The sequence below is a fragment of the Tetrao urogallus genome (genome assembly GCF_951394365.1).
Source record: "Tetrao urogallus genome assembly, chromosome: 10".
Lineage (NCBI taxonomy): Eukaryota > Metazoa > Chordata > Aves > Galliformes > Phasianidae > Tetrao > Tetrao urogallus.
The window spans coordinates 1,308,399-1,335,763 of NC_136823.1; the positions used below are offsets into that span (position 1 = coordinate 1,308,399).

Consider the following 27,365-nt stretch of genomic DNA (forward strand, 5'->3'; position numbering starts at 1 on the left):
CTAATGCAAGCAGGACTAGCCATGTGCAGAGCAATTGGCTGAAGCCGCAGCGGCAGGCTCTGCCCTGGTGATATGTCTCCATTTGCTCTGACTTGATTTCTCCAGCCAGCCCAGCCCCGAATGCCATAAATTTTGCTCTTCTTTACACCTCGCTGATGAGCTGTCCTTCAGAGCACCAGGTCTGTGGCTTTGCGGGCTGAATTCTGTGCGTGCCTCCCCTGAAGCCAGCCGAATCCTGGTGAAGAACTGAGATGTATGTAACTATTAAGGCCAAAGGATGCTTGGGTGCCTTTCTCCTTTCTTCAGACCTATTTCTCATTTTCAGTCCGCAGCCTGGCTGCTGGGATGTGCTGCTCAGACCAATGGCATGGCCCTGTTCAGTTTGGGTCACTGTATTCTTTTAAGTGCACTATGAACCCGGTGTGTCTTTAAGGCCATGTATGTGTAGGGATTTGCTGATGGCTCATCTTTCCAGCAGGCTTCTTCAGCTGAATGTCAGTTTATTGCTTTTGCAAATTGTCTTGTGCCTACACAGAACCGGCTGCCTCAGCACAGGGCTCTGCCAACAACGTGCTCCATAAAAGGGTTATTAGGATAACAAGAAAGAAAACAGAAACCTCTGCAGAATCGTAGCAGCGTAGTGCATCCCTCCCCCTCCCCTCGCCCCGTTTATTGCCCTCAATGCTCCTGAGCTGGGCTGCAAACCGCTGCTCTGCTGTGGGTGAGCGGCAAGGTTAAAGTGCCCAGACAGGAGCTAACTCTGCTGCAATTATCTGCTCCATGGCACAACACCGAGCTGCAGCTCGCCGTAAGCACCGCGAGGAAAACATGCACCGTTTGCAAACTGCACAGCAATCATGGCCACCCCACACCAGCACACAGAGAGCTGCCAGTGTTTTCTTTCCCGTGTGTGTTGTGCTGACCCTGCACTTGTAGAGCAAGGCTTGGAACAAGGCAGGTGCTGGCCCCAGCCCCTGGCTTACCTCGGTTTACCTTCTGGGGAGAGGATGGGGAATAAAAACGTGACTCACTTTCCTCTGAACACCACCGATATCTTTCACCCATCTCTAACACCACTGCTACCCTTTCAGTGTGAGTTCATGCTGGATACCACAGTGCTATAATCCTCTCCCTCTGATCCTCCTTAAGCATGGCATTCTTCTCCCTCTTGCTGCTGTGCCTGTATTGCTCACCTTGTCTGGCTGCTGTGTGGAGCTGCTTGGGCGCTGTGCGCCCGCTGCGTATCCCATCCCTTGGGCATAGTGCTGGGGATTGGGTGAGAGCAGCCAGCACCTTCAAGTCGTGCTGTGATGCACCGAGCCGAGCCCGGAATATTTCAAAAACCAGAGACAGGAAGAAAGGGAAGCAGCGGTGAGGTTTGTGCCAATTCTGCTGGCTTGAGTTTGATGGTACATCAAGGTGCAGCTCAAATTCATGCTGCAAAACCATAGAACCACAGCTGAGCTGCTGCACGCATTTCTCCTCCTGTTTGTATATGTATTGCATGATTGTAGGATGCAGCTAGAAATGTTTACAGCACACAATATCAAAATCAATAGCACGAGAGCCCTCAGGACTCGCTGCTTGGTGGGTCAGTGGAGCTCCAGGATGAGGCACTGTGCTCCTGCAGCAGTGTGACGGGATAACCCCGCAGCGGTGACTTTGCACAGCCCACTTTTGTGGTTGTGCTCGGATCGGGTCTGGTTTACGATCCACCTGGCTTCTTACCATCCCCATTCGTAGTTGATAGCAGATGTTTGGAGAGAGGGATTATTACTCTTGCAGTGCATACTTAGCTGGCAGATTATTGAAATTTCTTTCTAATCCTAAGCAGTTACTTGGGAAGTACAAATCCTTGAGTGATAGCACTTCTCTTCCTCTGTACTTTGATCTCAGCTCGCATAACCGATGATACTCTGATTAATTTGATTTTTGTTCCTTAAAAAAAAAACAAGAAAAACTCGTGTTCCCTGCATCTCGAGGCATTGAGTTCCACAGGGAGCAGTGTTTCTTGGATTTGAACATTTCCATAGCTGAGCTCAGAGGCACCTTTCCATTATGGGGGGTTTCTGCTTCTTTTTAACTCTGCTTCCTGCAAGTGAATCGCATCCTCTGTGCCTCTCCCACTGCCGCTGCTCCCCGTGTTGAGCAGCCACACTCCTCCCTCCTCCCCGCCCGGCACCAGCAGGACTGTGTGCTGTCACAGCTGAGGGCCCCACTGATGTATAGGCCTGCTGCCTAATGCGACAGCTTTATTTACCGCCCGCTCCTGAGCACACACTGGCATCTTTGGGCCATCACTCCCACTGAGATGTTCGTGCTCCAGCGTGCCGCAATCTCTTCCTTGAGTGGCTACAGTTCATTTTGAGCTCCATCAGCACCTGTGATGAGTCCTAATTGTTGCTCTCAAGAAGCACCGCCTTGTGTGTGCCTGCCCCGAATGTCATCTGCTGATGAGCTGTTGGATCTCCCAAACGAATCGATTCCTTCCCAAGCTACCTGCATGCTGATCCAGCCCTATACTGCTGGAGGTCTGCCCTCGGTAGAGGATTGCCACCCTCTCACTCTGTATGCACTCCCATTTGACACACTCCACTGTCACCTGGATTTTGGTGCTGTGCACTGGAAGGCGTCCTCCTCCTTCCCCTTGTGCTCTTTCCCATCCTCTCTCATTTCTCCTTCTCCAGACTGACCAAGTAAAAGCAGATCAGGTCAGCACAGCTGCAAGCTGACGTCTCCCTGGCCATCAGTCCATCTGCTTGGGAATAGGCATGTGGGCTTGTGCAGAATCCAAGTCCTGCCTGGAAGTCATTTTCCAAAGCGCAGAGCCCTCAGGCCTGTGCCCTGTGCTGAAGAACTCGCTGCAGGGAAGAGCTTTGCTTTGAGAGGCGTTTGCTTTTCAGGACTCAGGAGACACCGTCAGCTGAGCAGTGCTTTACAGTCATCAGTATCCGAGTCCACAGAGGTGAACAAATGCATTTGTAGAGGAAGAAAGGCTTTGCTCAGGTTTCCTTGTGGCACCTTTTCAGAATTTTTTTCCTTTCCTCCCATTTGAACAACAAAACATTAGGATGTGATGGGGAAGGTTGAAATAGATGGAAGTGGTTCTACTGAACTGCAGACTTGGCTTGGCTCAGCACTGCCAAGAGATGGCAAGTCACCATCTGATGTGACTGGCACAGGTGAAGGGGTACCACCTTCAGTGCTGGTCCTGCTACCAGCAGTGTTCTTCCAGAGCAGAGAAATGGCAGACACACAGAAGCACAGAGAGCAACCAGAGGACCGAAGAGCAAGGGGCCGTTTGAGATACCAGAATAATGGGATTGTTTTGTCAGGAGAAGGCTGAGGTAAAACACAGTAACAGCCTTCAAATACATAAAATGTTCCTGTTGCAGGGAAGGAGGAAGTAATGAACCATTCCCCGTGCACCCTGGAGATGGTATGGAAGTAATCATCTTAAATTGCAGCAGGAAAAATTTACCTTTGATATTAAGAAAAACTTGGCAGTGTAAGACTAGTTAAGCACTGGAATAGATTGCCTGGGGAAGCTGTGGGAACTTGGCACCGGCAGCTTTTTGAAAACAGTCTGGGAGGTGCTTGTCCAGGAGGGGCTGGCCTTGCTTGGAGAGGTAGCGCAAGGATGACCCACAAATTCATGAAGTGTTCCTTTTTTTTTGCTGATGAGATTAAATTGGGAGGAGCTGTTGACTCCATCGAGGGGCCATGCAGAGACGTGTAGACAAATTGGAGAGCTGGGCAATCACCAACTGCATGAAGTTTAACAAAAGCAAGTGCCTGGTTCTGCACCTGGGAAGGGGCAACCTTGTCTATAAATGCACACCAGGGGATGAGATGCTAGAGGACAGCCCTGTTGAGAGGGATCTGGGGGTCTCAGTCAACAGCAAGCTGAATGTGAGTCAACAGTGTGCCCAGCCATCCAGAAAGGCCATTACAGTACCCTGGGGTGCATCAAACATAGCATTGCTAGCCAGAGAGAGAAATGATTGCCCTGCTCTGTGCTACACTGGTGCAGCCTCACTTTGAGTGCTGTGTGCAATTTGGGGCACCGCAGTATAGAAGGACATAAAATACGAGAGGGTGTCCAAAGGAGGGCTACAAAAATGGTGAAGGGTCTAGTTTAGAGGGAAAGGTCTATGAGGAGTGGCTGAAGGTTTGTTCAATGTAGAGAAGAAGAGGCTGAGGAGAGACCTCATCATGGACTATGGCTTCCTTACAAGGGGAAGCAGAGGGACAAGCACTGATCTCTTCTCTCTGCTCACAGCAATAGAATCTGAGAGAACGGCATGAAGTTGTGACGGGGGAGGTTCAGGTTGGATATCAGGAAGCAGATCTCCACCAGAGGGTGGCTGGACACTGGAACATGTTCCCAAGAGCAGTGGTCATGGTACTGAGCTTGCTGGAGTTCAAGAAGCATCTGGGTAACACTCCCTGACATGTGGTCTGATTTTTAAGTGGTCCTGTGTGGAGCCAAACTCAGTGATCCTTATGGGTACCTTTCAATTTGGGATATTCTATGATTCTGTAATCTGTAGACTAATGGTGTGGTGCTCTGGGCAAGAAATCAGTGGGCAGCCAGTGCTGCAGGGGCAGGCAGAGCAGGCAAGGCACGATCCACGACGGGATCTTTGCCCTTCCCTGTGCTCTCCTCTGCAGCCTTCAGAAGGGCTGCGCAGAGCCACATCTGTGCAGCACTTATTTATATATTTGTCCTCCCCTTGCTCTTCTCAGAAATCAATTCCATTCCCCCAAACAATGGCGAAGGCCTTGAGGAGATATCGATCTGTGGCAGAGCCAGAGAGAGGAGTACTTGTGACACAGAGATGCTCTTTTGTAAGTAAAAGATAATTACCAGATCATAGGGACACTCGCTGAATGGGATGACATTAAATAGGCATCAGGGTGAAGGGCAGCGGGCCTTTGAATGAGGCATTAAACAGCACTTGGCTCCCACCAGCAGCAGCCCCTCCTCTCCACTTTCCCTGCCCTTGCTATTTATCCTGCTCCTCACCCCGTGCTCTCGCTTTGTTCCCAACATCCTTCTCATTCCAGCTGCCTTCTATCCCATCTTGTCTTACCGTTGGGTGCTGCCAGGCTGACAGCACGGGTGCACTTGGCTTCAGAGCTGCTGAGTCCCCATCCCCAAAACCAGGGGGACTCAAGTGGCGTTGCCCCGAGGGGCTAGGGAAGGAGCTGCTATGTGCAGCTGGCTCAGAGAGCAGTGGTTCTGACATTTTGAGATGAGCGTAAACACAGTACTGGGGTGTATTTGGCCCTGGAGAGGTTGGTCTTGCAGTATGCTGGATGATGGCAGTGCTGTCAGTGTCCTCAGCACAGCCTGGCTGCTTGAGGCCACCTGTGCTCTCCTTGCTTGGTTTTTGCTGGTACTTCCAAAGCCAGTTCAAGGGGATTGTTACCGCTGTCAGACAGAGGGGGATCCCTGGGATGGGACAAAGCAGGACTCACCATGCCGCTCGCTGCTGTCTGAGAGCTGCTGCCGGCCGGGCTTACTACAATTGGCATGACACAGTGCAAAATACATTCTCAGAACACTGTGTCATATTTTTTTATTTATGCTGACACTGGCAGTCTTATTCTAATCCCTCGGTGGCACATTACAGATGGATTGCAGGGAGGACTCCCCATCTGGACTTCCCCAGCCCATGGAAGGCACACTGCTGGGGCCGCAGGGAGGATGGAGGCTGGCTGTGCCTTGGGGACACCTGGAGAGTGCTGTGGAGACTGCGGCCGTGCCTCGTTGAGCAGCATTTCTCAGCCTTGTGCTGAGAGTGTCCCAGCCTTGTCCCAGCCAGGCTCTGGAGGCAGCAACATGGCACCAGCATGGTGTCCGAGCAGAGAGCTGTGATTTTGGCACAGCCGGCCCTGTTTGTGCAGTGCAATAAGTGCCTGCCATCGCGAGGCAGGAGCTGACTTTGCAGCCTGATGTGGCACCGAGCGCAATCCTTTCCTTTAAAAGGAAAAAAAAAAAAAAAAGAAAAAAAAAAGCCCATTACCATTATTGAATCAAATACCAACAATTTAAAAAACTCTTTTAAATATTGTTGCTGCGTTTCCAGCTGTTAAAATCTTCTGTATTTAGTTATCATAATAACAAAATGCTGAGGCTGATTTGAGCAGCAGGGAGGCAGTGCCATTATTCAGAAGGGTTTTAAATGATCGGGTTTTCTTCAGCGCAGTGGTGCTCTCCTGTCTATTAAAAGGCCTTTTGTTGCCTTGGCACCTCCAGCCGGGGCGGTGGGGGTGGTTTGGCGTGTTGGTGGAGGGTCCCTGCCTCGTAGGCAGAGCACGAAGCAATACACAGAGCTTCTCACCACGGGGCAGCTTGCCTGGCAGAGGGTGCTCAGAAATGGGAGCGCTCCCAAGGTAACTTGCAGAAGTTTCTGCTCTTTGGTGTTTAGGGAATGCAGATATTGCTGTTCATGTTGCAGGGAAGGCTTAAAATAGCAGAAGGTTTTGTTGGAAACCGGTTCCTTCTGCACAGCATTTGGAAAAGGCTGAGTTGTGCTGCTGGCGTGCGCTGCTTGCGACATCTCCTTAAATCCCTTCCTAGAGAAAAAAGCTATTTTTGCACCATCTCCCAAAGGCAGTCAGGGTTGGCAAGGACGTAAGAAGTGCACGAGGATTCTGGGAAGCACCTCCAGGCGGGGGGAGGCAGGATGGGAGTGAGCTTGCCCTGGTGCAGGTGGAGCTGGTGGGTACACGGGTAGCACTGGCAGCTTGGGAGTGCCCGTGGGATGGTGGAGCTCAGGGCTGAATGGCTCCGTCCAAATGAAGAAACAACCTCGGCTGCTGCTTGGTGAGGACTGTGCACAGGCAGCAGGGCCCAGGCAGAGTAATGCTCTGCAGCCCAGAGGCAGCGGGGCTGCAGCCTCAGCCCCTGCCAGCCACCCGGGCACAGCGGGCCATGTAAACACAGGTCCCCAGCTGTCCCCAGCCTGCACGCTGCTGCCTTGCACACCCCAAAAGGTTGCCTCCAGCACGGCGCATTGTGGGTAACGAGATGCAAATTGATAGAGAGACAATGAGGCTGTCTTGTGAGCATTCCGACTGGGGCCAGTGTTTAAAAGTCAGCCTGATTGCCTCTCTGGCAATTTGCATAGCATTAACCGGAGAGATTTTCTTTTTAAACTTGAACTTTTTTTTTTTCCCGAGGTCACCTCAAACTAATTACATCTGCGAGGCTGCTTTACAAAAGAGGGCTCTGCGGATGTGATTACAGGGTTTGGAGTGTAAGGAGGAGACTTTCCTGGCACAGGGAGGGGGAAGGCCCTGTCCACACGAACTTGGTTAATAGCAGAGCCCTACCTGCTGCCATCAGGTCTGTGTGGGTTTGCAGTGCATGCTATGGGAGGTGAGAACAGGGCTGGGCACAAGCCTGTGGGGACTGTCCCCCCATCACCACTTGATTTGCGGCTGGCCACGGCCTGCCACTACCCATAGGGTGCAGCTGCCATGGTTGGGCTTGTCACTGAGGCATGAAGGTGCTTTGTGATCCCAGGTGACACCTCGTGGTTCTTCCACGTGGCTCCTGGGCTGCAGGGATTGCTGCGTGGGGCTTGCTTTTCTGCTGGTCATGTGGCACTGTGAGGCAGTGCAAGCACAGCAGCTGCTCTAAGGAGCCAGCTGGATAATTTTCGGAGCATTTATTTCACCTGTAGCTATGCAGGCCATGACTTCAAATAATTAAATCTCATGCTTCACAGTGTTGCTTGCTGCAGCTGGGAGCAGGTCTGCTGAGAAGCCCCTCAACAGGGTCTGGTGTGAGTGGAGGCTGGCTCAGCTTCAACTCCAAGCCACAGGCTCCAGTCCCAGATCCCAGGCCATTCCAAGGCCCCAGGCACAGACCCCAGCCGATCCATCCCTGTCATCCCACGGAGGAGCAGCTTGCCCCCAGGTTTCATCACGTGCCCACAGCAGGCACTTCTCCTCAGGATCTCTCCCTGTGGGGTGCCACAAAGTAGTTCATCTTCCATCCAACACTCTTGAGCTTCCTCCTCCTCTTCTCCAGGAGAAGCTCCTCCTTCCAGTTCTTCTCTTTGGCTGAGTCCAGGCAGATCACCTCCTTCCTCTCCAGCATCCTCCTCCCCTGACTTTCAGGGGAGCCGAGATGCTGTGCATGGAGCTGTACTCCTCCAGCTCTGTTAGCTCCTGCTGTGCTCTCCGTTCCCTGTGCTGCACCTTCTTTGAGACGACATCCTGGCTGAGCCCAGGAGGACCAAGGGAAGATGTGTGATGACACAGATTATTGGGCATCTTCCTGCATCACTGTGGCAGTGTCCTGTTGGGGCAGAGACTACAGCACTGCTGCTGCCATGGCTTTATGCCCTGCCAAGAGAATTGGGGAGCAGAGAATATTTTTATATTTTTTCCTTTTTTTTCTCTCTCTTTCCTTTTTTTTTTTTTCTTTTTCCTTTCCTAAAGATTGAGTATAATCAGAGCTAATCAGAAAATTATGAGCTGTCTGATTGCTGATTAGATTCCTAATGTTAATATAGTCAAGAAGCCTCTCTTAGCGTTGTATTTTAAGAGAAGTGTAAAAATAACGTCTTAGGAGAGTTAGAGCTGCTGGAACAGCAGGGAAGCACAGGGAAGCCTGTGCTAGCTGAAGCAAAGGAGAAGAAACCAGGCCAGCAGAAAGAGCCATGACCGGGCACGCGGAGGCGAGTAGTGCTGCTCAGCACCATCATTGCTGACCCTTTTTATTGTGGGTTTCATGAGTGCACCAAGCTGTCAAGTCTGGCCACCTATTTCTGAGGTTTCTTCTGCTTCCGATGTCCCTGCTCTGCTTTGTGATGTCCCCAGGCTGCTCCTCAGTGTCTCCATGCTGCTCTCTGGTGTCCTCTGGCTGTTCCCCAGTAAGATTGGCCCGTGGGGGCCCGAGGGCCAAGGCTCACTTCAGAAAGCTGCTCCGTACCGTGGAGTGGCTCCCATAGAAGCTGAGCTAGGCTTGTGCCAGGCTGCCAGCTGGGCACAGGACTGAGATGCCCTGTGGAATGTTAGTGAGCACAGAGAGGATGTTCTCTGGGATGCTGGAGGAAATCTTCATCCAATTCAGGCTGCTTGCACTTGGCTGAGCAGTTGCAAAAATCTTAGGGCAAGTGGAGTTGAATGGGGGTGCTGCATCGCAGATGGCACCATAGAATCATTTAGACTGAAAAAGGCTTCTGAGATCATCGCTTCCAACCATCAAATAACTGCCGGGTCCACCACTAAACCATGTCCGTTAGTGCTGAGTGTCTCTGAAATACATGCAGGGCTGGAAACTCCAGCCCAGACATCCCCACCCTGCCTGACCACCTGCTCAGTGCAAAATTCTTCCTGATATCCCATCTGAACCTGCCCTGGTGCAACTCAAGGCCATTTCCTCTCACCCTGTCGCTCGCCCAGCACAAAGGAGCAGGGGTCCTTCTGTTCCTCACCTTTCCTCCCTACCTTCACAACTTCCCTCTCCTGCACCTGTGTGTCAGTCCCTCCCCAGCTGCACAGCACCCATTGCGTTTGCACACATGGATGCTCCCCCTGAGAAGCTACTCTCCATTCTCTCTGTGTTTGGCTTTGATCCGTCCTGGCGGTGGTGCTATAGAATGGGCTGTGTGCTGTATTTATCCCCCATTGTCACCGTTTAATAACTTAGCATAATGTTATCACAGTTATTGTTGCATTTTTTCACTAAGTTCTATTTTGTTCTTAGCGAGTAAAAATAACAGAAAATGATGAAAGGAGGGAGGGGTTGACAGAACTCTTCTCCAATTGCTGAGCATGAGGTTGGACATCATAAAAAAATTATTCTCAAAAAGAGTGGCAAGGTATTGGGACAGGCTGCCCAGGGAGGTGGTGGAATTTCTGTCCCTGGAGGTGTTCAAGAAATGTGTAGATGTGGCACTGAGAGACACGGGTGGTAGGGATGGGGTGATGGTTGGACTAGATGATCTTAGTGATCTTTTCCAAACTTAATTATTCTGTGGTTCTGTGATAACAACAGAGAGGTCTGCAGCCCGCATCTGGGATGCTTTTGGTTCTTGGCCCTGGACAGCTTTGAAATGACATTTTCTTTTAAAACATCCATCACCAGGACTGTGCCCCTGCGGCTCTGACCGCTCCCCTAACTTCTGCCAAGCCCCATGGAAAGGTCATTGGGGTGGGCAGGCGAGTGCAGGTGTGGGGGCTGAGTTCTGGGGTGCTGCACCACATAAGGATTTGAGGACACGTTTGAGCCTGACGTGGAGCAGCAGCAAGGAGAGGATCTCTGGGTTAAGCACACAGCATCCCACCAGGTGTGGGCAGCTCCCCAGCATTTGTCTCTGAGCTCATGGTCCCAGCCCTGCAGCTGAGCCCTGAGTGTGATGTGCACAGAGGTGTGAGGCAGAGAGGGGCCTTCAGGGTCGGCGAGGGGGAAGGCATGCACCTAAATGAGTTTTTCCCTGTAACACATGTCCTGACCTTTTTAAAAAAATGAAATCTATTTTATTAATATTTTTTTTTCTTTTTATCACATTCGGCCGTGCAACATTTAAGATACGACTGTGGAAAAGGTCAAGAAACGTGTAGTTGTTGAAATCTTGTTCCAGCTGATGGCTTTTCCCTTCGGGGAGCTCTCCCGCTCCTCCTCCCCCAGTCTGGTTTTTAAACAGCAAGTCTCAGGCCTCCCTGCTCCCTGGGTGTAGCAGCAAGGTGGATGGAGGGAAGGCCCCCGCAGTCCCAGCAGTGGAGCTGCAGGACGATGCCAGGGGCAGCGTTTCAGGCGCATTGAATAAAGACCTCGGAGAGGGGTAGGTGGCTGCTCTTTGTGAAGCTGGAATGGCAGGCTGGTGAAGCAGAGGGAGGAGGAGCTGCTCTCGGTACCCCAGCTGGGCATCCTGCTCCCACACCCCGCAGCCTGGCTCCATCCCTTGGGGTGCTGGGGAGGACAAAGGCAAAGCTGTCATACAGGTGGCTGCTGAGTTTGCAGGATCTGCCAGTCCCTTCTCCATGCTGTCTCAGTGCATTTTTCACCCACCTTCCGTGCTTTTCCCTGGGTGTGGATTTTCCTGGCGTGACGGGAATACAACCATCAGCAGTGCTTGGGCAGTCAGACTCCAGAAGCTTTTGCTTACATTTCCCCGGTGTAAATTCCTAATAATGGACTTTCAAATGCGGCACGCAGCACTGCAAATTTTTGTGATTCCATTTTGTTTGCAAACTGCTTAATTGGCTGCTCGGCACAAACAGAAAACTCTCACAGTTATTTTGAAAATGCCTCAAAATCCTCCTCAGCACGGTTTAACCAGATGCAAGATGTCAGCAGGCTGACGGCAGCTACAGGCAGTGTGGTGTGCTGGCTGTCCTTCCACACGCACCAAGCCAAATGCTTCCACTTGTGTGCAGTACAGCCTGGTGCTGGCAGTCAGAGTCCGCCCAAAAAGCCACCGGCTTCATCTCAAACACAGCCCGGCTGATGTACAGCACGTGCCTTAAGACAGCCCACCGCAGATGTGGCTCCATCACTTTCTAGCCCCGGGGATGAGAGAGATTCAGGCTGAAGAGGAGGAGAGATGGGCTCTGGCCACTCCTTTCTCTCCCATGCCATGTGGCTGGAAGAGTTATTGGCAAACAAGTTAGCACTGATAGAAAAATGCTGCGGCGCTTTGTGCAGCCGCTCCGTGATCAATACCCGGCTGTGGCTGAGCCGGCTGCTGACTGGATTTCAGATGCCAGCTGCTGGGGTAATAAGAGCCCTGGGATCAACTGTCTCGGAGATTATTACAGGATGAGATGCTTCGTTGCTTTACAGTGTTTGCTAAAGATTTATATTCCCTGTGCGCATATAAAGGGAATATCGTCGCTGCCCAACAACCCCGGGCACGTGCAGATGCTGCGCTTTGCCCCATCGTTGCATGGCTGAGTTGCAGTGACGGGGTGAAAGGCGGCATCTGCACGTGCCCTTAATGCCCTGTGGTGAAGCAAAGCTGGAAAAGCTTCCCAGGGCTCCATTGGTTGGAGGACAGGAGCACCGCACTGAATGCAAAAGTGGAGGGGCACGGTGTGGGCCGTGCAGTGCCTTGCACACAGCGTGGCTGAAGATGGGATGATTGATCTGCAGCACTTGTAAAATAATGGTTTAATCGTTATTAAGGATTAGAAATAATCCTTGAGCTGTATCGATCCCAATCGCATTATTCATGATGAACTCGTTACTCACAGATGGGAATGCCCTGCAGCCCATCCCTGTCACCACGTTCTGTCCTCCCTGGGGCACGTTGCCACCCTGCTGCCACCTCCTCCATCCCTGTAATGCACTGATTAGCCAAAGAAGAAAAGAACATCTGGATTATTTTTTCTTAAAAACAAAGTTTTGTCCAGATTGACTTTGACAAATTGACGTTTTCCAGAGGAAAAATACATTCCACTGAAGTGCCTGTAGTGGGTGCAGCAGACACCAAGTGCACCATTTGCAGCACTCCAGGCACTTCTTGCGAGGCAATGAATAGTTAAAGATGTCCATAAATCTTCCCTGGGCATGCAATAAACAAACACACTCTTATCAAGTATAGAAAAATGCATATTTCATCACTGCTGCCTTAAGTACAACTCGGAATAAATGCTTGCCCTTAATCAGCCATCTCAGTGCATAAGCGGAGCACGGAGTGGCTGGGGGAGGGTGCAAGATTTGGGCCGCAGCTCTGCTAACACCAACCCCCCCCAGGCAAAACTGCCCCAAAAATGAGCAGACATTTGACTTTTATGTTTGCTGTCTCTGATCTTCTCCCAGCGACCCAGGCGGGACGAGTTTCACTGCAGCACCCTGTGGGTTGCTGAACTCCCAACAGATGCTAGCTGTGAAAAGCAGGCACTTAGGCTTGGAAATCAAAATTTCAAGCAATAGAAAAAGGTTAAAGGAGAAAGTTTTGACCAGTGCGGGCTGAGATAGTGCAGTGATGGAATACTCATCTCTGTGCAGCCGATAAGAACAAGCCGTGCTGTCCCCATGGGAAGATGCATGATGGCACTGCACACTCGGTGCTCCCAGTGCTTTGCTGTGCCTGGTGCTCAGCCGAGGTGCTGAGCTGGAGGCACACTGTGCCCGATGTGAGCTGGGGGCACAACAGGCTGACCGTGCAGGGCCCTCATGCTTCCATCAGAGCAGTGGGTGCCTGGGGATGTCAGCAGTGGCACGTCTCAGCTGGCTGCATCCCCATGGTGCTGAGCTCTCCAGGGAGCCTTCCTGGGGTGCAACAACCTTGCCAGCCTCATGGCTAATTAACACCGTGCAGTTAGCATCGTTAGGTGCTGCCTCTGCCTGGGAGCCTCTTGCTGAAGGAAGGGCGGCTGTGGGGTCCTGGCTGCAGCGCTTGTGTATGCAGAGGGCTGCTAGGCACACAGAGAGGGGATGGAGGCTGTGGGCACAGGGAGCCCCATGGAGCCTCTCTCGACTGCTCACAGCTGGGGCCAGCCATGGTGTGGGCATCACACGGCTTTACACTCACTCTCCCCTCTTGCTCTCTTTGCAGAGGCTGGCGAATGCAGCAGAGAAGTTCCAGAAGGCCCACCACTGGCAGGACAACATCCGGGTAAGGCTCCAGCTCACCATGTGCCGTGGGGACACACGCTGTGACACGCCTGTCCCCTCCCTGCTTCCCATCCTTCAGCTCCTCCTTCCTTATCCTTGGTTCCCCATGAATTTTAAAGCTACTGTCATCCCCATCCATAGGCTACGTGGACAAATCCATTCTGAGCTTGTCTGTAGCCGGGTGGGAGTGGGCAGAAGGGGAAGGCTGAACTGAATGAGGATTTGGATTCTTGCTGAGAGGTTTCTCAGGGTTTCAGGATTGGTTTTTCAGGGCAAGCGCTGGGCAAGGGTAGCGGCTCACGTGCCTGAGGCACCTGACAGCAGTGCCTGGCTGCTGCCGGGGAAGGAGCGAATCTCGGCTGGGAGAGGGAAGATGTTGTTTTAATGATTGCATTTGACTTTGTAATTATGGCAGTGATAACGCTCAGCAGGAATCTGAAGTGTTCTGCCTGGAAATGCTCTCAAATTCTAACAATAATACAAAAGGAAGGAAGGATTGTTTTCCTTCCAGTGCAAATGGAACCTGCAGTAAAAATATCTGAGTCCATCAGCCTCTTCCTCAGAGCCAGGCCAGATCCTGCCCTGCCACCAGGAGCCCACTGTGGTGGTTGAGGGGACAGCCTGGGGACAGCCCCACCTCTGTGGGCATCCCTTGGAGTACAAACATCACTGGCCCCAGGCTGGCAGCCCCAGGGTTCCACATGCAGCTGGTACTGTCCCACAGTGATGGCCTCTCCTTTTCCTATCTCTTCCCATTCCTGAGGCAATGGCTTGGCTCAAGGTGAGCCTTGGTCCTAGGTATGTCACCTCTGGGCTGCCTGCCCCTATCCTTCTGTGTGACAAGCCCCTCACATGGACCCAGTGGCATTTACCTGAGAGGGAACCTTCCTCCAGCGCTGGCCAGCTGGTCCCTGTGCACCGCTGTCCTGGCTCTGCACCTGTCTATGTCCACCTGCAAGGAGGGGTTGGCCATCTTGTAGCTCTTGGCTGCTAAATAGGGCGGTCAGTGGGCTCCACTGGACATGCAGATGGAAACGAAGGAGAGGTGGGGGAGAGAATAGAAACCAAAGCAAATCTTGCTCCTATAGACCCTCCTGCCATGGGTGATGGCAGCACAGATAAACATGGAGAAAAAGGTGAAGGAGGAGCAGAAGAGAAGGCAAGGTGCTGAGCCATGCTTGCCAGGTGATGGGTGCTCCCAGCCTGTCCCTGCCCCACCAGCAGCTGTGTCTGGCTGACACCTGTGTGTGCCGAGCTTCCAGGGGTCTTCAGGAGCGCACCTGCTCAGCTGCAGTGCACTGGGAGTGCTGGCCATTTGCAGAGCAGGGAGAAGGCACTGCAGGGAAAGGAGAGACAGCCATGTCCATGTCCTCTGCCTTCCGTTCACCAATAGAAGCAGCTTTGCTAATGGAAGGTGAGATGAACCCGCTAGCTGTGCCATCCAGCAGACTGCTGTATCCAGTACCAATGGTCACCAAGAGCTTTCTGCGAGTTACTGTCACCCCTTCCCTGGAGATGGGTTGAAGAGGCATCAGGAGGGCAGCAAGGTTTGCTCTGCGCAGCAGTGGGGCATGGCGGAATGTCAACCCAGCAGGAAAACCCTCCCTGCACTTCTTCATACAACAGCTCTGTGGGTTCAGCTCACGTTTCCTCGCTTTGCTGTGCCACAGTCAAAATCACTGTCTCCCCTTCTGGAGCCTTCACGGGCGAGGTGGGAGAGAGCCAGTCTTGGTGGTAACCAGTGTGCAGGAGCAGCTGTGGCGCTGGGAACTCTTGGCTCGTTTTGCAGTACGTGGCACAAACCTTTCAGAAACCCACTTTCATTGAAAAATATTTTTAACAGCGCTGTTTGCTACCACTTCATCAAGGTAATTAGAAGCGAGTCACCTGGAAACAATGCGCGGCCATGCGTCACCACGCAGCTTTATCAGGACAGCGCAGAGCTGGGTGGGATGCTGCTGGGATGCTGGGGCCGTGCTGCCAAGTGCAGCTGCCACCTCCTGCCTGTGCTGCCCATGGGGAAGTGCTGGTCCCACCACCCGAGCAGCACCACCAGGATGAGGTGCCAAGGACCACAGTAGCGCCCACAGCATCACCATGCTCCTCTGTCCCACCAACTGCCGGTCATCCTGGCCGCAGCTCTCCCTTGCTCTCTCCGCGTGTCATTTCGTAACCTCGAGCTGGAGTTTATGACAGATTGCACCGAGAGTGGTTATTTTTGTGTTTCCATCTGAATGCGCGACGGCAGATGCTGAGTGTTTGCAATGCATTAGTGCTAATGGCAGGACCATTAAACATTAGAGTTGCTCACTGCAGATGGGTTGCTATGGAGGTTCAGGGGAAAATGAAACAGGAGCAGAAGCGAGGACGGCTGCGAGGTTGCTCCCAGCGATCACACAGCACTGATCTCTGCCTGGAAAGTTTCTTCTCCCTCACCAGTGCTGGGGTTTTTGGTTCCCATGCCGCACACTGGCGGCGCTTTCTTTCCCAGGTGTCTCCGCTCTGATCCATGTACCACCCCTGTAGTCCTGCCCTGACCTCCATTCCATGTCATCACACTTCATCCATTCCAGGGCCGTGTCCTGCAGAGGCTGCCCTCCCCAGGATGCACAGGGCATCCTGGGCAGAGCACATGGAGGCTGTTTGGGTCCGAGCAGCAGAACAGCTGTCCCTGCTCCTGTTGCCCTGCCAGTTCTCCCTGGAAGATGTTTCTGGTCCCCAGGTGTACAGTCAGGGCCCCGTGGGGTCTGTGTAGGACATGCATGTTGTGCTGTCAGAGCTAGGGACTCTGTTCCACACAGGGGGGCATGGAGCAATGTCCCAAGTGCTGTCCCCATGCTCCAGGTGTCCCCATCCCTGTCCCCAGTACCATGCTGCTGCGCATCAGCTGCCATCCCCTGCTTGCCACATAGCGCAGATAAGAGCCAGGTGCAAAGCATGATGGTAAGAACACGAGCACACCACCTAGCAACTGGCTTTCCCTGTTCCTCCATCCTCATCTCCCTGTTATTCCACCATGCAATCCCAGTGTACACCCCACCATGGGGTCCCCAGCTGGAGCACAGGGCAGGTGATGCATGGCAGTGCAGGGACCACAGCCAGCTCTGCAGAATGGTGACAAAGCCCAGCCTGCACAACACACGTCGAGGCATGGTGTTGCTGAGTTCAGTGTGCTGGGCAGCAGAGCTCTTTGTCCCTTTAAGGGACACTTAGGCGCTGCAGAGTCCCATTTATGTGCGCTTGGCAGGATTATATAAATTGCCTTTAAAAGTTGACTTCTTTATAAGCCATTTTCTGCTTCATAAAATGTTTATTACTGTTGTTTTTCTCCCAGTTCCTCTTCCTCACAGCATTTTTCCCTGCTACATGGGGAAGTTCCCCTCTTCCATATGTTTCAGGCGCAAAGCGCTTCCCTCTGGGTTCCATCCCAAAGATGGGGAAATTATCTTTTGGCAATAACCCCCTCTGGAGCTCTGCGCATGTCCATGTGCTCTGCCCAGGGTGCTCTGTGCACCGCACTCACGTTTCTGTTTTGTTCCTGCCTCTGAGCACATGCATTACGGGATGGCCCCCACAGCCAGCCACCACTGCAACAGCCATATTTCCCAAAGAGATTCCTGTGCTGTGCCGTGCTGTGGCACAGACGTGGCACGGAGGGCTGCCCTCCATCGATAGCTCCCACCTGCAAACAAGGAAGCAAATAACAAAGCCCAGATAATTTCAAGCTCCATTAGAAATGAAACTCAGGGGAAAACGGGAGCACCGTTCGCCAAATGGGGAAGGACAGAATGAATCACTGAGGCTTCACTCACTGGGGAAGGGCAGAGAAGCCCAGCATGGCAATGTGCGCTCACAGCCCGGAAGGCCAGCTGTGTTCTGGGCTGCGTGAAAAAGGGGCGGCCAGCAGGAGAGGGAGGTGATCGTCCCCCTCTGCTCGGCTCTTGTGAGGCCCCATCTGCAGCGCTGCGTCCAGGCCTGGGGCCCCCAGCACAGGAAGGCGTGGAGCTCTGGGAGCGGGGCCAGAGGAGGCACTGAGATGAGCAGAGGGCTGGAGCCCTCATTGTGGCTTTCCAGTACTTGAAGGGAGCGTAGAAACAGGAGGGGGAATGGCTGTTTATGAGGGTGGATGGTGACAGGACAAGGGGAATGGTGTTAAACTGAGACAGGGGAGGTTTAGGTTGGATATTAGGAGGAAGTTTTTCACTCAGAAGGTGGTGAGGCACTGAGGCACTCAAGGCCAGGCTGGACGTGGCTCTGGGCAGCCTGGTCTGCTGGTTGATGACCCTGCACGTAGCATGGGGTTGGAACCAGATGAGCATTGTGGTCCTTTGCAACCCGGGCCGTTCTATGATTCTATGGCAGTGGGAAGGCAGTGATGGGAGCACGGTGGCAGGGCTGCAGCAATGGGAGAAGGGCAGTGGGAGCACAGCAGTGGGGCTGTGGCTGGCTGTCCCCAGCCCTGCTCTGCGGCCATGCAGGACCACAGCAGCCTCTGCGGTCAAAGCATCTTCAGAAGGGCAAGCACAGGTTCCTTATCCCCGTTTCATTTTTCTCCTCCTTTAATTACAGATCCTACTTATCGGTGGAGAACAGAAAGATCGCCACCGTAACCTTGCACTTGTCCTTGTAGAAGGCTTACCTAAAAAGTTAGAAAATAAAATCAAATACTCTAATTTGCAGTCGTCTTGCTATTTCAAACCCAGTTTTCATTACAGCACAGAAAGTGCATTGAAGCTGTGTTTATAACCCCCTTTTAGATAACAAATCACATTTTCTTTTGGCTGGCGAGTGTGTAGAATTGATATTTTTTTTTTTCAGTTTAATGGGTTTGTGTGTTCAGGAATGATCTCCATCAACTGAGAGTCTTTATTGTGTTTGATATAATGTCAGCTTTCATTACGCTCTGAGAATTACTGTGTTAAAGCACCAACCTTGCTGTAGAGCCATTCTGGACGAAAGTAGAACAAGAAAATCATTCACAAAAACCATGGGGTTGTGCCATTTGCTCTTAGGGGAAGCAGATGTGCCTCTGGGGGCAGCGGGGATGGATTGGGCGAGGGGTGCCATGGGCATCCTGCTGTCCCCCTGCCCTGGGACTGGGTGCCATCAGCAGGGACCATCCGCTCGGTTGGGTGAAGGAGGTGCTGACAGATCACTTAAATATTCCCCCTGCTCTGTCAGAGGGATGGAAGGAGGAAATTGCTTTTAAAAAAAATATATATATATATGCCTTGGCAGATGATGATGGCTGTCCCCACCTGTCCTTGGTGGGGCTGCTGCCTGCATGGAACACTGTTTGTGGTGCATTCTGCTTCATCCTTTGGGCCGTAATGGGAGGGATTCATCCTGACACACAGATGTGGGTCATCCTGCATTCCCACACGCTACACTTGGGCTTCTCCGGGAGCTGGGGGCCCCCAGGTGTGTGCTTACCTCTGCTGGCAGCACCAACGTGCCTGGCTTGCTGCATGCTGAGGTGCCAATGGGGTGCCATCCCTGTCCCATGGTTCCATCCTCCCCCATATTCTGACCCTACTGGGCTGCAGCTCTGCCAGCAGAGTGCTGACCTTTCTAATGTCATTTTCAGAATTGCTGGAACTGTTTGTAGAATCATAGAATGGCCTGGGTTGCAAAGGAGCACAGTGCTCATTGCTCATCCAGTTCCAACCCCCTGCTGTGTGCAGGTCGCCAACCAGCAGACCAGGCTGCCCAGAGCCACATCCAGCCTGGCCTTGAATGCCTGCAGGGATGGGGCATCCACAGCCTCCTTGGGCAACCTGTTCCAGTGTGTTTAAAAACAAAGTATTTCAGTACCTGCAGAGGCTGGGGAAGGCCCTGGGGGGAACACAGGGGGCTGGGGTCCTCGGAGGGCATGGGGCAGCCCCATCCAGGAGGGGACCACAGAATTGAAGGGTGTGGTGCTGGTGGGTTCACCAGTTTTTGTGGATTGCTCTGTGATTGGGCTTAACCACCAGGGTAATTTCCACGTGCTGGAAGACTAAACCCTGTGCTTCTCTGGTAATGGTGCTCATGGTGCTGTCACGCAGCTGCACTTAAGTACTTAGTGCTACACCAAGGAGCACCTACCAGTTCAAAGCAGTGCTCTGCCAGTTCACAGCAGCAAATGCTTCTGCACAGGTTCACTTCCAAGAGCCAAGGGCAATGCTGGGAGGGCTCTTGCTCCCAAACCTCTCAACATCTCCACCCACTCGTTTTCTCTATTGGCATTTATTCAGAAAGACAGCAGAAATACCAGCACTATTTACACAGCCCCTGTGCTTGCTTGGGTCAGAGGAGGAGGAGGCAAGGATCAGGTGAAGAGTACAAGTGTGGCTTTAAGAGCAAATGCAAGGGAGAGGAAACCGTAGTACTCCCTGCTCTCTTTTTGAGACCCCGGTGTGGAGCCATGATGATGTCCCACATGTCCCCTGCACACACATCACCCGTGGCATGGAGCATGGACAGAATGACTCCAGCTTCTGACATGGGCAAGTCCCTGATCCTGCACACCAGAGGGGGACAGAGCTTTTTGGAGGAGCTGATGGAAGATAAAATGAATAACAAAGCCCTTTCTGGCTGGCTGTTGTTAGTCACACTCACTTCTGATTAAAGCTCGTTAAACATGAAATTAGCTCCTTTGTGTTACGGGTTTCCAGGGGCTCCTCTCACTGCGAGGTGCAGATGGCCACGGGCCAGGGGCATGCTGCTGGTATGGGGCAGGGCTGGGGGGAGAGAAGTATCCAGGGGCAATGTATTATTTTTCCCTTCCCTTGTCGTTGTGAACCCCTCAGCACCTCACAACAAATCACAGATAATAAGTACACTCCCTTAGTGACTGGCTTTTTAATAACAAAAACCAGAAGGTGCTGCATTGAGTTTTTTGCTCCCCTCTATCAACGTTACCTCATTGCCAGACCTGGGGCGGTTGTGGAGAGGACACGGGGGCCCCCCATGGGCCATCCCCATGCTGTGGACAGCGAGCAGTGACAGCCATGCAGGGTGTTCCACCACTGCGCCCGCATCGCCGCGTGCACAAGAGAGCCCCGAGCGCCCTTTAATTCCCCCCTGTGCTGGGAGATGAGATGAGATGCTGTTCTGACAGTGTGACGGCTGGCTGCATCGCCTGCCTCTCTCCGAGTGCTGTCAGCTGCCTCGCGCCCTAGTGTGCAGGGAGAGGGATCTGAGCAGACCTTCCTGCGTAAATAGCTTTTAAAAACCCCAAATTAAGGCCACAAAGTGAGGATGCTGCTCACCGTTCCACCTGCGCAGCCACCTCGCTGCCTGGCTGTGCCACAGCTCCCTCAGTACAACTGCAGCATCCCGGGCATGGGGACACGCTGCATCCCAGTGTCACCCACTGGGTGACTGGCAGCGGAGTGGGCTGTGCGTGGTGAGGGTCTGCGTCCCAGCGCTGCGGTACGTGGAGGGGTACGGGGCAGTGATGGGGACCCCCATCCACGCCTGCCCTCATGCAGCTCTGCTCTCTCTACAGGAGGAAGACATCGAGTACTACGACTCCAAGGCAGACACGGAATTCGTGAGTGCTGTGAGTACTGTGAGTACCACCATCCCTTTGCACCGTGGTGCACGCACATTGCTGTGACCCATCCCCAGCCCTGGCCACACCACGGTGACATCCACCCCTGGTCCTGCTGGGCAGGTCCCTGTGCGGCTGCTGAAGTTTCTAAAATTAAAGCCGGCATCTGAAATTCAAATGAAGAGCAAATCTTTAATTAGCGACTGAAGCTAATTCTTTGCCCTCTCCCTGAGCAGCCATCCTGTGATTTCTGGCAATCAGGGCTTCAAATCCGCACCGACAGCCCCAGGGGACTGCCGTCACCCCGCGTCACACCAAGCTGCTGGCACGCAGGGAGCTTTGTGCCACAGCCCAGTGCAGGGCTGTGCTGTCCCTGCATGTGGGGAAAGGCACGGGGCAGGATGCTGCCCACCCTGCCAGCAGCACTCCTGCACTTATGCCATCGCTGCCACCCAGCATGACCCTGGCAAATTTAATTCTGGCAAAAAATAACGGAGGGAGAAGAAGGTGATGTTGAAATAAAGAAGGGGGAAGATGATACTGGTGGGTCTGAACCTCACTAAATAGCGGTCTTTCTGTCTTTTCTTTTATTTCGCTTCAATTTTTATATTTAAATTGAGCAGGATCTCGCTGAAATGAAGTTGGTTCTGATAGACAATGCCTATTCAATGTAACCAGGACTTATTCACCAGCCTCATACTGGGTTTAAGGAGGGAGAGAAAGAAATGAGCTTCCTTTTCATTCTGCTTGCACTCGGCTCTGCTATCTCCCTAAGCAGATTTTGGATTTCAGAGTGGGCTTTAGCAGCTGGGCCACCGGCACGTGTTCCTGGGGGACCACAGGGCTCTCCGCGTGCCTGCAGGAGCAGCGCTCCTCACTCCCTGCCAGCAAGGGCCGGGGAGGGGAGTTTGTCCTCAGAGCCGCACTCAGGGCAGCACCCGCTCTGGGCTGGGCGCTGTGCGCGGAGCGCAGGAGTGCAGAGGTTTGCGGCTGCGTGTGCCAGGGGGTGGTGCTCAATTGAGGGCCTGGGTCAGGATGTGCAGGGCCGTGTTGCTCTCCCGGGGGATGGTTTCCCAGGCAGTGAAGTGGGGTTTAGCTGTGGCTGCAGAGATCCTGGAATCATGCATTCATTCGAGTTGGAAGGGACCATTGAAGGCCATGTGGTTGCACTCCCCTGCAATGAGCAAGGACACCCACGGCTTCGTCAGGTTCTCGGAGCCCCATCCAGCCTGACCTTGGGTGTCTCCAGGGATGGGGCACCACCACTTCTCTGGGCAGATGTCCCCACAGCACGGCAGCATCAGTCCTTGGGGATGTCCTTGTCCCCATCCCTGCAGGACCGCTGTGCCTCCAAGACTGAAGCTGGTTGCCACAACAGCCCCACTGAGAGCTGGCAGGGCTGGAGCGGGTCTTTGCTAGGGACACCCAAGTGGCCTAGAGTTGTTCCCATGCTGAGAGGTGCAGGTTTGCACCAGCTGAACTTATCTGTGAGCCAGATTCTGTGCTTCCAGCTTCACAAAAGGCACGGAAAAGCAATTAGAAGTCAGATTGTTTCCTCTTGTCATCTTCCAAACAAAATGCTTCCATTTCAGTGTCACAATCCGGTCTGCTGGTGTGAGTAGATGCAGAGCTGCCAAAGCAGAGGAGGTAGGGCAGGGGGAGAACTGCTTGCCCTGAATTGTTCCGCTCCCACCACAGCCCCAAGCACCTCTCCCAGAGCCGTGGGGCCACGTGGCCATGTCCTGTCCCACGGCACAGGGACGTGTCACCGCTCTGCCACCAGCACTTGCCACCCAGAGCCTTGGCTGCGGGGATGGAGGGAGGGGGAGCGGCCCTGAAATGTCAGCAGCAGATGAAAGGGGTTGGAAAATTTAATCTTCCAACTTCCTCGACTCATGTGGCATTTGGATTGCCTCCCGATAAGCTATCAGCCTGAGAAGTTTCTTTCTTTTGCCTTTTTTCTTTTTTTTTTTTTTTTTTTCCCTTCTCTTTTTTTCTTCCCCCTTCTTCTCTCCTCTGGCTGGTAATTCAAAAAATAAATGGTCTAGAAAGATCTCCAAACAGTACCTTTGGCAAAGATGAAAAAAAAAAAGCAGGGGGCGAGGGGAGGCGGCTGGAGAGGCTGATTGTTATTTATAGCCGTGCTGCTCGGAGCAGAGCGGGGCTGCAGAGCTGCTGCGTTCCAGGAAAGGTTCGGGGCTGGGGGAGGGAGAAAGGCGTTCTGCTGGGCTGGGCTCCCCTCCCGAAAGCGGTGAGTGCGTGGTGGGATGGAGGCAGGTGGGGGCACCTGGGGGCACGGAGCCCGCCGGGGCCGCGATGTCACCGAGTGTTTGTCTCTGTGCTGACACGTCCCCAGCCGCCCTTAGCGGCTCGTTCCCATGGAGATGTCGCTCCACGGGGCAGCTCACCAAAGAAAGCCACAGGGACGTGGTCGACCTCCCAGCCGGCTGGTGAGAGCTCCGTGCTGCTGAAGCCGTACTGGGTAACGCTGTTGCATTGCCAAGAACGGTCAAACAAAGTATCCAGATCTGTAGCGTCTCTGTAGGCTGCGTCGGGTGTACAGTAACGTTTGTGAGATACAGTAGATGCTTCGGAGTTCTTTTGAAATGCTAAGGTGAGAAATGCTGCGCAATCTGGCCAGGGATGCGTAGAGCTGTGCTGGGTGAAAAAGATACGAGCCCCAAATCCTTCCCTCCCATGCTCCAACAGCAGCTCCAGCACCTACTGCATGCAGTGTTTCTGCCCCTGGCCCTACTCACAGTCCCTCTGTGCCCCAGCTGGCCGTGATGGTTCCATGAGGCTGCACTGGGAGGCAGTGACCCCACGCCAGAGAGCTCCAAGCTAGGCCTGGAGCTGTGTGGGTAAGGGCTGACAGCAGCTGGGTGGCATCAGCTCGCCATGGGGCTGCTCGCTGTACAGATGTCAGTGATGCACAGGGCCTTCCTGCACCTGCAGTGTTGTGTTTGTCTCCAAAATTGGCGCACGTAGGGGTGCCCAGCCTTTGGGGTGGGTGGTAGAGCAGAATGCACAGCATAATCTGGATTTCCACCCCAGCTAGGGAGGCAGAGCTATCCGTGCCTGCAGCCAGGCTCCTGCAGCCGTAATTGGGTTCAGCATCTTTCAGGAGGCCCTGTGGCCTGCAGCACGCTTACACTGCCGACTCTTGGAATTAAAACTGAACCCTTCACAGCAATCCTGTTACTCTCCCGAGCTGTGGCGAATGGCTTTGCCACTCTCCCAATGACAGGGCAATGTCACCGCCACGTCTCCTCCCTCCCCACACAGGCCCAGCCCTTCTGCCATCCCACGGCTGCAAGCAGCTGGGCTGGGCGCAGGGCACGTCCCCTGCCCAGGGCTCAGGGCTGAGCGCTGGCGCTGCGGGGGGAGCACGATCCAGCACCAGCAGTGAGGGATTTGCCATCTCTCCACCATAATTAAATATTGTTTGCATTGCTTATTGACAGAGCGCTGAGCCGCGCTCGGTTTTAATTTGTTCTTTGATAGTTGCCTCTTGCCGCTAATTGATTTTCAAGGATTTTTTTGCCCAGGTGGGATTTTTGTCTGGCTTCAGCCCGGTGGTGCTACCAAAGCCCTAGGGCAGAACTGGGACTGGTGGGTGGGGGGCAGGCAGAGGTACCCAGGGATGTCCCACTGACCCTGCTCCCTTCCCAGGATGATCCCGATGGGGAAGAAATCGAGCGGGAGAAGTCCAACTCCCTGAAGCTGGAGTTCACCGACGATGCCAACTTCAAGACCAAGGTTAACTACTCATATGCTGCCGTGCAGATCCCCACTGACATCTACAAAGGCTGTGAGTGCCCCCACCTGCCCGCCTCCATGTCCCCCGGGTCCCCACCAGCCGCAGAGTGGCTGTCCCCAGGGCGCACTCTGAGTTCGGGATGCTTTGGGGTGAGGTTATGGGGGGGCATTAAGGGCGGGTGAAATCCCAAGGGAAGGCAGCAGAGGACCATTGTGGAATGATGTGGGGATATTCAGACCTGCATCAGTGCCCTGCAGAGTGCTCTGGAGAGCACGGTCCTGGGGCTGGGCAAGGTTAGAGCAGTGGACAGTGAGGTGGCAAGAGGATGGATGGATGGATGGATGGATGGATGGATGGACGGATGTATAGATGGATGGGTGGGTGAACAGAAGGGTGGACAGGTGGGTGGGTGAACAGAAGGGTGGACAGGTGGATGGATGAACAGATAGATGAACAATGGTGTGTGTGGTGGAAGAGCAGGATGTGCCACACCAACTTGTGGATCTGGGCCAGGCTGACATGTCCACTTTAGAGAGGTGACAGTTCCTGAGCAGCGAGAGCTCTCCCAGCTCTCCCAGCTCTCCGGTTCAGCTGCACGCAGCGACAGTCCCTCTGACACATGGTGACAGCCGGTCTGCATTTCCCTCTAGTGGCTGCTCTGCACAGAGCGGGCACTGCTCCCTGCCTGATTCCATCCGTGCACTGCACCCAGCCCAGGCACCGCTGCTGAGGAACACGACCCCCACATGGCCCCGCACCCCCTACGCTTTCACTCACTGGCACTTGGCAAGAGCTCCTGGGCAAGGTGACAAGGACAGAGCTCATGCTCCTGTCTCGCACACTCAGAGCCATGTTGCCGGAGCAATTTCACCACATCAGCATCTCTGGATTAGAAATTGCAATTAGTTTTATTACCCAGACAGCACAGGCCAAGCGGCTCATGAGACAAATGATGAGAGTGAGGGGAGGCAGAGTGGGCTAGGGGAAGCATTCTTCACTCCAAACCCCAATGCAGTGCTGGTGCCATGCGGGAGCACAGCCACCACCCTACTGGGGACCGGGCTGGGGACAGTCCTGAGAGCACGTCCCCATGCACTGATTAAAACCCTGCAGAGCCACCCTCTGCCGTCACCCCTGGCTACACATGCAAATGACATCCTATATGTGTTTTATTTACAGTGCCACTTTTAATTAAAGCTGCAATCAGTTGCTGGTGGGGCGGGGATGGGGATGAGGGTGAGGTGGGACGGGGACACACTGCTGCACGCCAGAGTGCTGAGCCCTGTGCTGCCCCAAGGCAAGGCTTAGGGACACGTCACCCAGGAGTGGCAGTCCTCACTGTCACCAAGGGGACAGGGGGTTTCCTGGCTGTGTTGGTGCACCGCAGGGCCCCGCAGCCATCAGGGTTCCAGGAGGAGCCCCATGCCCATGGGGACATGCCGCTGTCCCCACATGCTGTCGGCCCCATTTGAGTAACTGTGGGCAGAGGCTGCCGGGAGCTTATCTGCTGCTTTAATAGCTGAATAATTTAAAACCTCTGTTTGACGGCATCTTAATTGCTTCAGCGTCAGGTGCGGGGGACAGCAGGAACGCAGAGCAGGGCCTGGTGCAGCCTGGCCCCATGAGGCTCCTGGGGAAGGGGTAGAAGGGAGATGGTGTGCCATGTGCCCGCTGTCCCCTGCATCCCCACCACCGCCCGGTCTGTGCCTTGCAGCCACCGTGATCCTCAACGAGCTGAACTGGACGCAGGCACTGGAGGACGTTTTCATTGAGAACCGCAAGGAAGACCCCTCCCTGCTCTGGCAGGTCTTCGGCAGCGCCACCGGTGTCACCCGCTACTATCCTGGTGTGTGATGTGGGCAGCCCCCTGCCCCAGGTCCCCTGTCCCCAGGTCCCCCTTGCTCAACGCTCGCCTTTCCCCACAGCCACCCCATGGAGAGCACCCAATAAGATCGACCTGTACGACGTGCGCAGACGGCCCTGGTAAGGGGGCAGTGGCTGAGGGGGGGACAGCGAGGGCCCCTGTCCCCTGTGCCCCCTCCCCGCTGCCCCCAGCACGCCGCGCTCTGGTGCTGTGAGCAGCCAGCTCTGTCCAATTTTCATTTCACACATCGTTGGCGTTGGAAAATGGATACAATAACACAGGCAGGGGCAGCCAGGCTGCGGCTTTCAGCTCCCGCTCCCTCCCCTCCTCCAGCACCGGGGAGGGGGGGGGGGGGGTGGAGATAAGCCCTCAGATCTCAATGGCGTAGGGAGAGGTGCCCCTCACCAATCCCACATAGCGTTCCTGCAGCAAACAGGGAACCAGAAGGACAGCAAAGGCAGTGCCAGCACCGTGGTGCCTAAGTGCTGGCTGCAGGCTGCATTGAGCCACACGCTGCACTGGGTATGATGGAGTCACTCCCCATTAGCCCAGGTAGACGTGCTCATTTGGCAGTGCCAATTAACACTGCTCCACTGATGATGCCCACCTGTGCCCCAGC

The 27,365-nt window shown here is 53.8% G+C and overlaps 1 protein-coding gene across 1 annotated transcript in view; it reads left to right on the plus strand.

Annotated features, from left to right (window-relative positions):
- CACNA2D2 (calcium voltage-gated channel auxiliary subunit alpha2delta 2) overlaps window positions 1-27,365 on the plus strand; it is a gene marked incomplete at both ends in the record, with an annotated part of 125,681 nt that overhangs the window by 84,085 nt on the left and 14,231 nt on the right. Inside the window, 5 exons of the mRNA XM_079540401.1 lie at window positions 13,527-13,586; window positions 21,078-21,122; window positions 24,795-24,933; window positions 26,597-26,728; window positions 26,808-26,865. Of these exons, the coding sequence (XP_079396527.1) occupies window positions 13,527-13,586; window positions 21,078-21,122; window positions 24,795-24,933; window positions 26,597-26,728; window positions 26,808-26,865 (434 nt within the window). The remainder of the gene's footprint in view (window positions 1-13,526; window positions 13,587-21,077; window positions 21,123-24,794; window positions 24,934-26,596; window positions 26,729-26,807; window positions 26,866-27,365) is intronic.